This window comes from Salmo salar, chromosome 11, assembly GCF_965601325.2.
Source record: "Salmo salar chromosome 11, fSalSal1, whole genome shotgun sequence".
In the NCBI taxonomy this organism is placed as follows: Eukaryota; Metazoa; Chordata; class Actinopteri; order Salmoniformes; family Salmonidae; genus Salmo; species Salmo salar.
The window spans coordinates 32819656-32835000 of record NC_138301.1 but is presented as its reverse complement, the minus strand read 5'-3'; the positions used below and the strand labels follow the sequence as shown (position 1 = coordinate 32835000).

The following is a 15345-nucleotide window of genomic DNA, read 5'->3' as shown; positions in this document are numbered from 1 at the left end:
GCGAACTCGGAGTTGTAGGTGCACTCTGATCCGTTGCTGCTGTGGGTGGAGTCTGTTCTCCTGTGGCCGGGCTTGGGCACGCTCTGGAGAAAGGAGGGGCAAGGGGATGTTAGTGTGTGTTTGTGGTGTGGGGCAGTGTGTTTGTTTGGTGTGTGTGTATAGTATGGTGGGGCAGTGTGGCGTGTGTGTAAGTGTGTGTGGTCTGGTTCGGTCCAGCGTTTGTGAGTGTGTGTGTGGTCTGGTTCGGTCCAGCGTTTGTGAGTGTGTGTGTGGTCTGGTTCGGTCCAGCGTTTGTGAGTGTGTGTGGTCTGGTTCGGTCCAGTGTGAGTGTGAAAATGTTGACATGCTATGCGTTAGCCTCCTACCACAGAGAGAGTGATTTCTTCCTTGAGGTCGTCGTAGCGTTCCTCCAGTCTCAGGTGTTCTGTTAGGAGGTTCTGGTAGCGAGACCTCTCCTCGTTCAGATCGCTCTCCAACTGCTGAGTCTCCTCCACTAATGCACGAGTCATTTTCTCTGAAACGGGGAGGAGGTGGAGATGGGGAGGAGAGAGCAGAGAGAAGAAGGGAAAAAGGGAGGAGGTGGAGAGGAGAGAGCACAGACAGAAGAAGGGAAAGGGGGAGGAGGTAGAGAGGAGAGAGCACAGACAGAAGAAGGGAAAGGGGGAGGAGGTAGAGAGGAGAGAGCACAGACAGAAGAAGGGAAAGGGGGAGGAGGTAGAGAGGAGAGAGCACAGACAGAAGAAGGGAAAGGGGGTGGAGGTAGAGAGGAGAGAGCCCAGAGAGAAGAAGGGAAAGAGGGTGGAGGTAGAGAGGAGAGAGCCCAGAGAGAAGAAGGGAAAGGGGGAGGAGGTGGAGAGGAGAGAGCAGAGAGAAGAAGGGAAAGAGGGTGGAGGTAGAGAGGAGAGAGCCCAGAGAGAAGAAGGGAAAGGGGGAGGAGGTGGAGAGGAGAGAGCAGAGAGAAGAAGGGAAAGAGGGTGGAGGTAGAGAGGAGAGAGCCCAGAGAGAAGAAGGGAAAGGGGGAGGAGGTGGAGAGGAGAGAGCCCAGAGAGAAGAAGGGAAAGAGGGTGGAGGTAGAGAGGAGAGAGCCCAGAGAGAAGAAGGGAAAGAGGGTGGAGGTAGAGAGGAGAGAGCACAGACAGAAGAAGGGAAAGAGGGAGAGAGAGGAGAAAGAAGACAAGTTCAGCACGTATGGGGAACGTATCATCAATTCTCTGTATGGAACTTCAACAATGAATGTGATTGGTCTAAAAGTATTAACACGGAATGTGATTGGTCTAAATCTAGTAACAGTGAATGTGATTGGTCTAAAGCTAGTGAATGGTTGGTACCTGTCATCTGCTGGCTCTGTTCCTTGATCATTCGGTTCAGGTCGTCTTTCTCGGTCTTCAGCAGACCATTCTGCTGCTTCAGCTCTGCTACCATCTTCACACACAGGAGAAAGTACTTCTATCAAGTCTACCACAGCCTATTGGTCCACTAATCCATCAATCATGTGATTTGAGAACACTAGCAGATCTGGGTCTAATAGTTTCAAATACTTAAAGGTGCACTTGATTTGCTGGACCAGTGTGCAGAGTTGGGGGCGTTTCAGAACATTTCCATTGGTCCCAGTGTACAGGGTGAAACAAATCAAGTGCATCTTCAGTATTTGACAGATGTTCTGTATCTGACTCAGGTCTGGACGGTAGAGACATTGGGGTTTAGTTGATTTCACTGGGCTTCTGGAGGACTGATCTACTGTACTGTACAGCTAGCACTAGTCTACCTGCTCTTAACTACACACCCACAGTACACTAGTCTACCTGCTCTTAACTACACACCCACAGTACACTAGTCTACCTGCTCTTAACTACACACCCACATTACACTAGTCTACCTGCTCTTAACTACACACCCACATTACACTAGTCTACCTGCTCTTAACTACACACCCACAGTACACTAGTCTACCTGCTCTTAACTACACACCCACATTACACTAGTCTACCTGCTCTTAACTACACACCCACAGTACACTAGTCTACCTGCTCTTAACTACACACCCACACTAGTCTACCTGCTCTTAACTACACACCCAACACTACACTAGTCTACCTGCTCATAACTACACACCCACAGTACACTAGTCTACCTGCTCTTAACTACACACCCACAGTACACTAGTCTACCTGCTCTTAACTACACACCCAACACTACACTAGTCTACCTGCTCATAACTACACACCCACAGTACACTAGTCTACCTGCTCTTAACTACACACCCACACTACACTAGTCTACCTGCTCATAACTACACACCCACAGTACACTAGTCTACCTGCTCATAACTACACACCCACACTACACTAGTCTACCTGCTCATAACTACACACCCACAGTACACTAGTCTACCTGCTCATAACTACACACCCACACTACACTAGTCTACCTGCTCTTAACTACACACCCACAGTACACTAGTCTACCTGCTCTTAACTACACACCCACAGTACACTAGTCTACCTGCTCTTAACTACACACCCACACTAGTCTACCTGCTCTTAACTACACACCCACACTAGTCTACCTGCTCTTAACTACACACCCACAGTACACTAGTCTACCTGCTCATAACTACACACCCACAGTACACTAGTCTACCTGCTCTTAACTACACACCCACAGTACACTAGTCTACCTGCTCTTAACTACACACCCACACTACACTAGTCTACCTGCTCATAACTACACACCCACACAAGTCTACCTGCTCATAACTACACACCCACACTACACTAGTCTACATGCTCATAACTACACACCCACAGTACACTAGTCTACCTGCTCTTAACTACACACCCACACTACACTAGTCTACCTGCTCTTAACTACACACCCACACTACACTAGTCTACCTGCTCTTACCTACACACCCACAGTACACTAGTCTACCTGCTCTTAACTACACACCCACAGTACACTAGCCTACCTGCTCTTAACTACACACCCACACTACACAAGTCTACCTGTCTCACCTACACACCCACACGACACTAGCCTACCTGTCTCACCCACAGTACACAATAGTCTACCTGTCTCACCTACACACCCACAGTACACGAGTCTACCTGTCTCACCCACACACCCACACGACACAAGCCTACCTGTCTCACCCACAGTACACAATAGTCTACCTGTCCCACCTACACACCCACACTACACTAGCCTACCTGTCTCACCTACACACCCACGAGTCTACCTGTATCACTTACACACCCTCACTCGTCTACCTGTCTCACCTACACACCCACACTACACTAGTCTACCTGTCTCACACTACACTAGTCTACCGGTCTCACCTACACACCCACACTACACTAGTCTACCTGTCTCACCTACACACCCACACTACACTAGTCTACCGGTCTCACCTACACTACAATAGTCTACCTGTCTCACCTACACACCCACACTACACTAGTCTACCTGTCTCACCTACACACCCACACTACACTAGTCTACCTGTCTCACCTACACACCCACACTACACTAGTCTACCGGTCTCACCTACACACCACACTACACTAGTCTAACTGGCTCACCTACACACCCACACTACACAAGTCTACCTGTCTCACCAACACACCCACACTACACTAGTCTACCTGTCTCACACTACACTAGTCTACCGGTCTCACCTACACACCCACACTACACTACACTAGTCTACCTGGCTCACCTACACACCCACACTACACAAGTCTACCTGTCTCACCTACACACCCACACTACACTAGTCTACCGGTCTCACCTACATACCCACACTACACTACACTAGTCTACCTGTCTCACCTACACACCCACACTACACTAGTCTACCGGTCTCACCTACACCAAGGCAATGGCCTCCCAGCCCGCCATGTGCCCAGTCTGCAGTAGATTCCCCTGGGTCCTAAACCATTGAACCACGACACACATTCTTATACAAACTTGTCACACTTCTATAGGGCCACTATGGGAACAATGTATGAAAGGGAGCCATTTAACTGAAATATATCTGAGAAGTGACTGGAGGAGACAAGATGAAGAGATGACTAGAGTGAGCCATTTTCTATCCCACCACATCCCTCACCTTTTCCATCTCATCCCTGTACTTGGTAGCCCAGTCCTCTATGGTCTTCTTCTCTTTCTGGGTGGTGGTCAGCTCCTTCCTCAGCCTCTCCAGCTCCTCCAGAAGGGAAGTGACACGGTTGGCGTTGTTCTTGGCTTCCTCTTCTATCCCCTTCAGCTTAGACACCTCTACCTTCAGCTTCTCACTCTCCACCGCGTGGGACGTCTCCAGAGAGTTCAGCCGCTCGCTAGTCACACGGTTGTCTTTAGCCTGGGAGAGAGAGATCATGTTAATGTAATGTGTGAAGATGCATATTCTATTCGAGCAGTCACTCTTGGAGGAGAGAGTTTGTTATCCAGCAACACAAAGATCCAAAATGGCCGCCTGGTTTCTACAGAGCCCCACCTGTTCGTCTAACTTCCTCTGCAGCTGCATGATCTTATTCTCCATGCCGACGTTAAGTTTCTTGAAATGTTCAACGGAGCGGGCCTCGATTTTCAGCTTCTTCAGCTCTTTCTTGGCCTTCATCCTCCTGATGCAGCACTGCAGATAGACGATGGCTCGCAGAGAGCGCTTGTACCGCTGTCTTGCCAGCCAGCCACGCACGTGTTTCTGGATGAACACAGCTTTGTGGTTACGCAGCAACTGTGGAGAGAGAGGGAGAAAGAGAGAGTTAGTTCCTGTGAATGTAATGTGAGAATTCTGGTGTTCCTGAGCTCTTATTGGTCTCCAGGGCTTCATCTTGCTGTTAATCCACAACAACAGGAGATCTATCTAGTGTCTACTCTTCTACCTAATATAACAGACGAGTGATGTCAGACACAGAGAGAGAGAGAGACAAACAGATGCACAGACAAACAGATATCCTGGCAGGGTTATGTTAAAGAGGTCAGCTGTGTGTGTCAGTCAGAGGGACAGTCCCTAACTACTGCCATGTCACCTGACCCCAACATGGCCCCAGTGACCAGAGAGACACCAGCCTAGTTCTCTCCCTAACTCCCAGTAACCAGAGACACCAGCCTAGTTCTCTCCCCAACTCCCAGTAACCAGAGAGACACCAGCCTAGTTCTCTCCCTAGCTCCCAGAGACACCAGCCTAGCTCTCTCCCTAACTCCCAGTAACCAGAGAGACACCAGCCTAGTTCTCTCCCTAGCTCCCAGAGACACCAGCCTAGTTCTCTCCCTAGCTCCCAGTAACCAAAGAGACACCAGCCTAGTTCTCTCCCTAGCTCCAATAATCCAAAGAGACACCAGCCTAGTTCTCTCCCTAACTCCAATAATCCAAAGAGACACCAGCCTAGTTCTCTCCCTAACTCCCTGTAATCAGAGAGACATCAGCCTAGTTCTCTCCCTAGCTCCAATAATCCAAAGAGACACCAGCCTAGTTCTCTCCCTAGCTCCAATAATCCAAAGAGACACCAGCCTAGTTCTCTCCCTAGCTCCAATAATCCAAAGAGACACCAGCCTAGTTCTCTCCCTAACTCCCTGTAATCAGAGAGACATCAGCCTAGTTCTCTCCCTAACTCCCTGTAATCAGAGAGACATCAGCCTAGTTCTCTCCCTAACTCCCAGTGACCAGAGACACCAGCCTAGTTCTCTCCCTAACTCCCAGTGACCAGAGACACCAGCCTAGTTCTCTCCCTAACTCCCTGTAATCAGAGAGACATCAGCCTAGTTCTCTCCCTAACTCCCAGTGACCAGAGACATCAGCCTAGTTCTCTCCCTAACTCCCAGTAACCAGAGACACCAGCCTAGTTCTCTCCCTAGCTCCCAGTGACCAGAGACACCAGCCTAGTTCTCTCCCTAGCTCCAAGTAACCAGAGAGACACCAGCCTAGTTCTCTCCCTAGCTCCCAGTGACCAGAGACACCAGCCTAGTTCTCTCCCTAGCTCCCAGTGACCAGAGACACCAGCCTAGTTCTCTCCCTAGCTCCAAGTAACCAGAGAGACACCAGCCTAGTTCTCTCCCTAGCTCCCAGTAACCAAAGAGACACCAGCCTAGTTCTCTCCCTAGCTCCCAGAGACCAGAGAGACACCAGCCTAGTTCTCTCCCTAGCTCCCAGAGACACCAGCCTAGCTCTCTCCCTAACTCCCAGTAACCAGAGAGACACCAGCCTAGTTCTCTCCCTAGCTCCCAGAGACACCAGCCTAGTTCTCTCCCTAACTCCCAGTAACCAGAGAGACACCAGCCTAGTTCTCTCCCTAGCTCCCAGAGACACCAGCCTAGTTCTCTCCCTAGCTCCCAGTAACCAAAGAGACACCAGCCTAGTTCTCTCCCTAACTCCCAGAGACACCAGCCTAGTTCTCTCCCTAGCTCCCAGAGACACCAGCCTAGTTCTCTCCCTAACTCCCAGTAACCAGAGAGACACCAGCCTAGTTCTCTCCCTAGCTCCCAGTGACCAGAGACACCAGCCTAGTTCTCTCCCTAACTCCCAGTAACCAGAGAGACACCAGCCTAGTTCTCTCCCTAGCTCCAAGTAACCAGAGAGACACCAGCCTAGTTCTCTCCCTAACTCCCAGTAATCAGAGAGACACCAGCCTAGTTCTCTCCCTAACTCCCAGTGACCAGAGAGACACCAGCCTAGTTCTCTCCCTAACTCCCAGTAACCAGAGACACCAGCCTAGTTCTCTCCCTAGCTCCCAGTGACCAGAGACACCAGCCTAGTTCTCTCCCTAGCTCCCAGTAACCAGAGACACCAGCCTAGTTCTCTCCCTAACTCCCAGTAATCAGAGACACCAGCCTAGTTCTCTCCCTAGCTCCCAGGGACCAGAGACACCAGCCTAGTTCTCTCCCTAACTCCCAGTAATCAGAGACACCAGCCTAGTTCTCTCCCTAACTCCCAGTAACCAGAGAGACACCAGCCTAGTTCTCTCCCTAACTCCCAGTAACCAGAGAGACACCAGCCTAGTTCTCTCCCTAGCTCCCAGGGACCAGAGACACCAGCCTAGTTCTCTCCCTAGCTCCAAGTAACCAGAGACACCAGCCTAGTTCTCTCCCTAACTCCCAGTAATCAGACAGACACCAGCCTAGTTCTCTCCCTAACTCCCTGGGACCAGAGACACCAGCCTAGTTCTCTCCCTAACTCCCAGTAACGGCCCGCCTGCCCCCACCCCGACAGAGCACCAGCCTAGTTCTCTCCCTAACTCCCAGTAATCAGACAGACACCAGCCTAGTTCTCTCCCTAACTCCCTGGGAGTGGTCCAGGTATGAGGGTGACCCAAGTCCATCCAACGTTGTACTGGTGTTATTTATAAACCACACTGCTGACAGACATGCAGGACAGCTGTGCTATTAGCTGGCAGTGCTAGGTGTGTGTGTTTGTTGGTTCTTCTATCCTAAACTCACCAAATGTCCCCCCACAAAGAGAGTAAAACAAGAAACATGTAGTGTGTGTGTATATAGTGTATGCATCTCTCACCCCTTGGTATTTCTGTCGGGCCATGTATGCTCTGAGGATAGTCTGCATGACCAGGGCAGCAGCCTGCTTCTGTAGGTACAGTTTCCTCTGGACACACATCCTCTGGAACTTCTGGATAGTGATGGCTGCCAGGGTACGACGCATGTACTTAACCAGACTGGGGGAGGGAGAGAGGCAGGAGAGAGAGAGATTGGGGGGGCATGGGAGAGAATGAGAGAGGGGGACAGAGGAGGCAGGAGAGAGATAGAGGGGAGGCAGGGGAGAGAGTGAGAGAGGGGGCAGGGGAGAGAGTGAGAGAGGGGGCAGGGGAGGCAGGAGAGAGATAGAGAGGGGAGGGAGAGAGGCAGGGGAGAGAGAGAGGGGGGCAGGGGAGAGAATGAGAGAGGGGGACAGAGGAGGCAGGAGAGAGATGGGGAGAGAGAGGCAGGGGACAGAGGAGGTAGGGGAGAGAGAGTGTAGTCAGGGTAATTGGTGAAAAATGCTGTTGAATTACTATAATTTTCCCACCAATAACCTCCAACTGATCGGATTAACAAATCAATCAAATCACAAATAAATATTTATAAAAATGTTCCCACTTCCTACAATACATCAGACAATTCTGATTGGCTCCTTTTCAGGAAGTCATACAGCCTAAACTACTTTTATCTGCATCGTGATTGTCCAGAGGGTGCTGAGTGACAGGTGTGTGCTCCACTGACCAGCGGGCCTGGTGTCCGCGGGTGTATCTCTGGATGGTGATGGCAGCATGCTTCTTGCGGAGGTACTTCTTGCGTACCAGCCAGCAGCGGATGGTCTTCTGGATGCGGACGCACGCCTTCCTCAGCTTATCAGCCCTCAGCTTCTCCAGGTAGGCAACCTGACCAGCCCTGAAGAAGATCTTAGTCTTACCAAACTGGTACTTGTCCTGGTCCTGGAGAGAGAGAGAGAGAGACATCCTGTTTTAGGGGATCAGTTTGAGCAAGGTGAGGTCCAGAATTGATCATTTTGACCACATAAATCAGGGATGGGCAACTCCAGTCGGGGTCCTGATTGGTGTCACACTTTTGCCCCAGCTAACAAACCTGACTCCAATAATCAACTCATCATGCAATTAGTTTAATCAGCTGGGTTTGCTAGGGATGGGGAGAATGTGTCTCACCGCTCCGGACCCCGAGGACTGGAGTTGACCATCTCTGACATAAATAGTTGGGACAGAAGAAGATTTGTAGATCTTTGATTCTGCGCAGTCTGATTGCAATGTAGTTGATCTCAAACAGGCCTGACCTCTTTATTTATTTGTATTTTATTTTACCGTTATTTTACCAGGTAAGTTGACTGAGAACACATTCTCATTTATAGCAACAACCTGGGAAATAGTTACAGGAGAGAGGAGGGGGATGAATGAGCCAATTGTAAACTGGGGATGATTAGGTGGCCATGATGGTATGAGGGCCAGATTGGGAATTTAGCCAGGACACCGGGGTTAACACCCCTACTCTTACGATAAGTGCAATGGGATCTTTAATGACCTCAGAGAGTCAGGACACCCATTTATCATCCCATCCGAAAGACGGCACCCTACACAGGGCAATGTCCCCAATCACTGCCCTGGGGCATTGGGCTATTTTTAAGACCAGAGGAAAGAGTGCCTCCTACTGGCCCTCCAACACCACTTCCAGCAGCATCTGGTCTCCCATCCAGGGACTGACCAGGACCAACCCTGCTTAGCTTCAGAAGGAAGCCAGCAGTGGGATGCAGGGTGGTATGCTGCTGACCTCTAACCCCTCATACCTGCACCAGTTTCTCCAGGACGTTCCTACAGGTCAGCCTCCTGTCCGACAGGACGTCCTTCTGCTTCATCAGAACCCGGTAACGACTGAAGAACTCCTGGTAGGTCCACCTGGATGGGAAGCCTGCGGCTGAAATGCGGATGGTCTCCAGAACACCACAGGCTCTGAGCTGCTGCACCGCTCGCTTAGGGTCAAACCTAAAGACAACATTCACCTAACGTTAGGGTCAGACCCACACACAACATTCAGCTCAACCTAAAGACAATGTACACCTAACATTAGGGTCAAACTTAAAGACAACATTCCACTAATGTTAGGGTCAAACCTAAAGACAACATTCGCATAGTTAATCCAACCATACCAGCCAAACCTGGAGAGAACCATTCAGCCTCATGACATCACAATTACATTCCCCTAACTTCATCTTGCCAAGTCAGATGGTACTATGGAAACTTAACCATAGAGTAGCATGCAGGTACTCACGTGAAGGGGAACTTGAGGTCATTGGGCTTGATGCAGCGAACATAGTGAGGAGTGGTCGCATTCAGAGTCTCCATCAACATAGCCAGAGAGTTCCGGAACTACAGGAGGAGAGGAGAGAAGGAGAAGAGAGGACAGAGACAGAGGAGAGAGGGAGAAGAGAGGACAGAGGAGAGAGGGAGAAGAGAGGACAGAGACAGAGGAGAGAGGGAGAAGAGAGGACAGAGGAAGAAGAGAGGACAGAGACAGAGGAGAGAGGGAGGGAGAAGAGAGAACAGAGACAGAGGAGAGAGGGAGAAGAGAGGACAGAGACAGAGGAGAGAGGGAGAAGTGAGGACAGAGGCAGAGGAGAGAGGGAGAAGAGAGGACAGCGACAGAGGAGAGAGGGAGAAGTGAGGACAGAGACAGAGGAGAAAGGGAGAAGAGAGGACAGAGACAGAGGAGAGAGGGAGAAGAGAGGACAGAGAGAGAGAAGAGAGGACAGAGAGAGAGGGAGAAGAGAGGACAGAGAGAGAGGGAGAAGAGAGGACAGAGAGAGAGGGAGAAGAGAGGACAGAGAGAGAGGACAGAGACAGAGGAGAGAGGGAGAAGAGGACAGAGACAGAGAGGGAGAAGAGAGGACAGAGAGAGGGAGAAGAGAGGACAGAGACAGTGAGGGAGAAGAGAGGACAGAGACAGAGAAGAGAGGACAGAGACAGAGAAGAGAGGACAGAGAAGAGAGGACAGAGACAGAGAGGGAGAAGAGAGGACAGAGACAGAGAAGAGAGGACCAGAGACAGAGAAGAGAGGACAGAGAAGAGAGGACAGAGACAGAGAGGGAGAAGAGAGGACAGAGACAGAGAAGAGAGGACCAGAGACAGAGAAGAGAGGACAGAGAAGAGAGGACAGAGAAGAGAGGACAGAGAAGAGAGGACAGAGACAGAGAGGGAGAAGAGAGGACAGAGACAGTGAGGGAGAAGAGAGGACAGAGAGAGGGAAGAGAGGACCAGAGACAGAGAAGAGAGGACAGAGACAGAGAAGAGAGGACAGAGAAGAGAGGACAGAGACAGAGAGGGAGAAGAGAGGACAGAGACAGAGGAGAAAGAGTAAAGAGAGGAGATTATTCAAGTCCTTCACTTTTACATTTCAGCTATTCTGACTCTGGTTGGCAAGTCCCAACCCTGGTCTGAGTGTCCGTAGGTGTGTGTGTCTATGATCAGTCTACCTGGCAGCCAACAGTCTTCTTGTGCTCCTTGCTGCTTGCTCCAGATCTGATCTCTTTTGGTTTGACGCTGAGTCGTGTTCGACCTCCTGGAGCGGTCCCTGTCGGACTGGTCACTTTCTCCTCATCCTGAAACAGCTCCACTAGCAGGTCCAACTACACACCACACACAAACATTATTGCAAATAAGACACTGTTCTTAAATGACATGTATATATAGAGAGAGACTTGTATAAATTAAAAGGTAGCAGCAGCCAATAGACAGTTACGTCACAAACTTGCTAAGCTAATAGTTTGCATTGTTAGCCATAGGTATCTGTGGGTGGCTTATTCCTACCATCCTTTATATCTAACTATCTAAAATGACAACCCTGAACATTGTGCATGTTATGGTTCAAGGAGAAAGCGATTGGTTAGTGTGTTCTCTGTATTGTGGTTGGTTAAGATGTAAATGGGGAGAGGGCCACAGTGCAGCCCCCCCATCCCCGGGGTAGTCTCCAGTGCTGCAGCGTCCGTTCAGCCCCCCCACTCCCGGGGTAGTCTCCAGTGCTGCAGCGTCCGTTCAGCCCCCCCACCCCCGGGGTAGTCTCCAGTGCTGCAGCGTCCGTTCAGCCCCCCCACCCCCGGGGTAGTCTCCAGTGCTGCAGCGTCCGTTCAGCCCCCCCACCCCCGGGGTAGTCTCCAGTGCTGCAGCGTCCGTTCAGCCCCCCCACCCCCGGGGTAGTCTCCAGTGCTGCAGCGTCCGTTCAGCCTCCCCACCCCCGGGGTAGTCTCCAGTGCTGCAGCGTCCGTTCAGCCTCCCCACCCCCGGGGTAGTCTCCAGTGCTGCAGCGTCCGTTCAGCCTCCCCACCCCCGGGGTAGTCTCCAGTGCTGCAGCGTCCGTTCAGCCTCCCCACCCCCGGGGTAGTCTCCAGTGCTGCAGCATCCGTTCAGCCTCCCCACCCCCGGGGTAGTCTCCAGTGCTGCAGCATCCGTTCAGCCTCCCCACCCCCGGGGTAGTCTCCAGTGCTGCAGCATCCGTTCAGCCTCCCCACCCCCGGGGTAGTCTCCAGTGCTGCAGCATCCGTTCAGCCTCCCCACCCCCGGGGTAGTCTCCAGTGCTGCAGCGTCCGTTCAGCCTCACCACCTCCCCACATACTTAAGTGCCATTTGAACTATTGTGAGACCACGGTGAGGAAGAATGAATGGTGTGGGTTAGAAAGATAGAAAGAAAGAACGAAAGAAGGTTGAGACAGAAAGAGGAGGGCAGCATCTTTACCTTTAGCTGTTTAATGGTTGTTGTCATGACGGGACAGACACATGGACAACAGATGTAAAACAAACAACACAACGACAAAATAAAGATTAACCAAAAATGAAAGAAACCTAGGAAATCAAAATCATTGCAGTACACACATCTAAAACATATTAAAAGTAGAAATCATATAAAAGTAGAAATCCAAATCAAAGCATCAGACCCAGCATCAGACCCAGCATCAGACACAGCATCAGACACAGCATCAGACCCAGCATTAGACCCAGCATCAGACACAGCATCAGACCCAGCATCAGACACAGCATCAGACACAGCATCAGACACAGCATCAGACACAGCATCAGACCCAGCATCAGACACAGCATCAGACACAGCATCAGACACAGCATCAGACACAGCATCAGACCACAGCATCAGACCACAGACATGGCACAACGTCTGATGGCTCAGACAGCAGAACACATGACTGAGAAGGAATGTGTGTTTATTGTCAACACACACAGAACCATGAGGATGGGTTGAAATGCTCAATTTCTATAGCTTCATTCTCATTAAAGAGTCATTATCACTTCTACACTATTACTGGTTAGTCAAGCAGGTTTCCATGATGATGATTGTTCCAGTGTAGTTAACCCTGTGTGTGTTTAAGGTGTTAGGGGTTAAAGGAGTGTTTTAACCCTTACCCCTCTCTGCTGCTGCTGGCCTCTACAACAGAACAACGGGCAGAGTGAGTCTTTACACACACACACACACACACACACACACACACACACACACACACACACACACACACACACACACACACACACACACACACACACACACACACACACACACACACACACACACACACACACACACGAGCAAGGCCTATTTGGTGGACAGAAAATGTCTCCAACTGTGTGCACATCCTCATTACACCACATGGACAGCAGAGGGTGCTGTTTCTCCTGACCTTCACTGGGTTCCCTGTCGGAGGTCATTCAGTGAGACAACACAGACTGTCAAGCACACGCACTAATGAGAAAGTCATCAAATGTGTGTGTGTTACCCATTGAATGTGCGGTGTGTGTGTGTTACCCATTGAATGTGCGGTGTGTTTGTGTGTGTGCTACCCATTGAATGTGCGGTGTGTGTGTATGTTACCCATTGAACGTGCGGTGTGTGTTACCCATTGAACGTGCAGTGTGTGTGTGTGTGTGTGTGTGTGTGTGTGTGTGTGTGTGTGTGTGTGTGTGTGTGTTTGGCAGGGACACACACCTTGCTTGCCTTCAGGACATTGATCTGCTCTTCATTCACTGTGTCCTTGTTCTTCTCCAGAAAGCCATCACACTGGTACTGCACCTGGACACAACAATTACAAAATAAAGTCATTTTGCTGACACTTTAATCCAAAGTGATTTTCAGAACTGTCAATTTTGACTCAGATTATCAATCAGAACAGCATTCATTTTATTCATAGAGTGAACCGGCTCACTTCCCTCTCTCTGTAACCGGACAGAGACTAAAACAGAACTCAGCAGCACTGGGTCAGCCAAGACATCAACACTGCACACACAACACACAGTGATCAGTACCTTGTCAGCGAAGTGCTGTATGATGAAGGCTTTGTTGGACATGCGAGGTTTCTCAAACAGAGAGCAGGTCTTCAGATGGGTGTTATACAGCTTCTGGGCCCACGAGTCATCTGAACCTTTAGGCATCTGGACACACAGAACACTGGTTCACACTAGTTACTCTGGATGAGTCATCTGAACCTTTAGGCATCTGGACACACAGAACACTGGTTCACACTAGTTACTCTGGATGAGTCATCTGAACCTTTAGGCATCTGGACACACAGAACACTGGTTCACACTAGTTACTCTGGATGAGTCATCTGAACCTTTAGGCATCTGGACACACAGAACACTGGTTCACACTAGTTACTCTGGATGAGTCATCTGAACCTTTAGGCATCTGGACACACAGAACACTGGTTCACACTAGTTACTCTGGATGAGTCATCTGAACCTTTAGGCATCTGGACACACAGAACACTGGTTCACACTAGTTACTCTGGATGAGTCATCTGAACCTTTAGGCATCTGGACACACAGAACACTGGTTCACACTAGTTACACTCTCTCTCTGTGTGTGTGTGTGTGTGTGTGTGTGTGTGTGTGTGTGTGTGTGTGTGTGTGTGTGTGTGTGTGTGTGTGTGTGTGTGTGTGTGTGTGTGTGTGTGTGTGTGTGTGTGTGTGTGTGTGTGTGTGTGTACCTTGCACTCTTCGTCCAGCAGGTCTAGTACTCCCATCTTGGCCTCTATGAGGTTGATACATGGCTGGTTATCATAGAAGTCTATCAGAGTCCAGGGAATCTGCTCCTTCAAATACTCCTCCTGCTCCAGCTTGAACACATGCTGTAGATAGGAGAGGGGAGGAGAAAGGGGGAGAGGAAAGGGGGAGAGGAAAGGGGGAGAGGGTAGAGCAAAAGAGAGGAGGGGAGAAGAGAGGGCAGAGGAAAGGAGAGGGCAGAGGAAAGGGGAGAGGGCAGAGGAAAGGAGAGGGCAGAGGAAAGGAGAGGGGAAAGGAAAGGAGAGGGCAGAGGAAAGGAGAGGGCAGAGGAAAGGAGAGGGCAGAGGAAAGGAGACGGCAGAGGAAAGGGGAGGGCAGAGGAAAGGAGAGGGCAGAGGAAAGGAGAGGGCAGAGGATAGGAGAGGGCAGAGGATAGGAGAGGGCAGGGGAAAGGAAAGGAGAGGGCAGAGGAAAGGAGAGGGCAGAGGAAAGGAGAGGGCAGAGGAAAGGGGAGGGCAGAGGAAAGGAGAGGGCAGAGGAAAGGAGAGGGCAGAGGAAAGGAGAGGGCAGAGGAAAGGAGAGGGCAGAGGAAAGGGGAGAGGGCAGAGGAAAGGGGAGAGGGCAGAGGAAAGGAGAGGGCAGAGGAAAGGGGAGGGCAGAGGAAAGGGGAGAGGGCAGAGGAAAGGAAAGGAGAGGGGAGAGGAAAAGGGAGGGCAGAGGATAGGAGAGGGCAGAGGAAAGGAAACGAGAGGGGAGAGGAAAAGGGAGGGGAGAGGAGAGGGGAGAAGAAAGAAGAGGAGGAGGAGAGGAGAGATGAGAGGAGAGGGAAGGTCAGCATGTACTGAGAGGATCA

General features: G+C 50.7%; 1 protein-coding gene across 6 annotated transcripts in view; it reads right to left on the bottom strand.

The window, feature by feature from the left end:
• The window catches only part of LOC106595398 (unconventional myosin-Va), an 85296-nt gene that overhangs the window by 24039 nt on the left and 45912 nt on the right, over positions 1–15345 (bottom strand). For all 6 annotated transcript variants that reach the window (XR_014379367.1, XM_082957855.1, XM_082957857.1 and 3 more), the window contains exons 12-24: positions 14477–14617; positions 13794–13919; positions 13477–13560; positions 10964–11116; positions 9763–9860; positions 9281–9476; positions 8209–8420; positions 7508–7664; positions 4496–4735; positions 4112–4360; positions 1329–1422; positions 366–514; positions 1–83 (exon numbers count right to left, since the gene is read on the bottom strand). The exon at positions 1–83 is cut by the window's left edge and continues 31 nt beyond it. Coding sequence is in view for 5 of the 6 variants with exons in the window: in XM_082957855.1 (XP_082813981.1) it covers positions 1–83; positions 366–514; positions 1329–1422; positions 4112–4360; positions 4496–4735; positions 7508–7664; positions 8209–8420; positions 9281–9476; positions 9763–9860; positions 10964–11116; positions 13477–13560; positions 13794–13919; positions 14477–14617 (1982 nt within the window). In the remaining variant the exon portion in view is untranslated. The remainder of the gene's footprint in view (positions 84–365; positions 515–1328; positions 1423–4111; positions 4361–4495; positions 4736–7507; positions 7665–8208; positions 8421–9280; positions 9477–9762; positions 9861–10963; positions 11117–13476; positions 13561–13793; positions 13920–14476; positions 14618–15345) is intronic.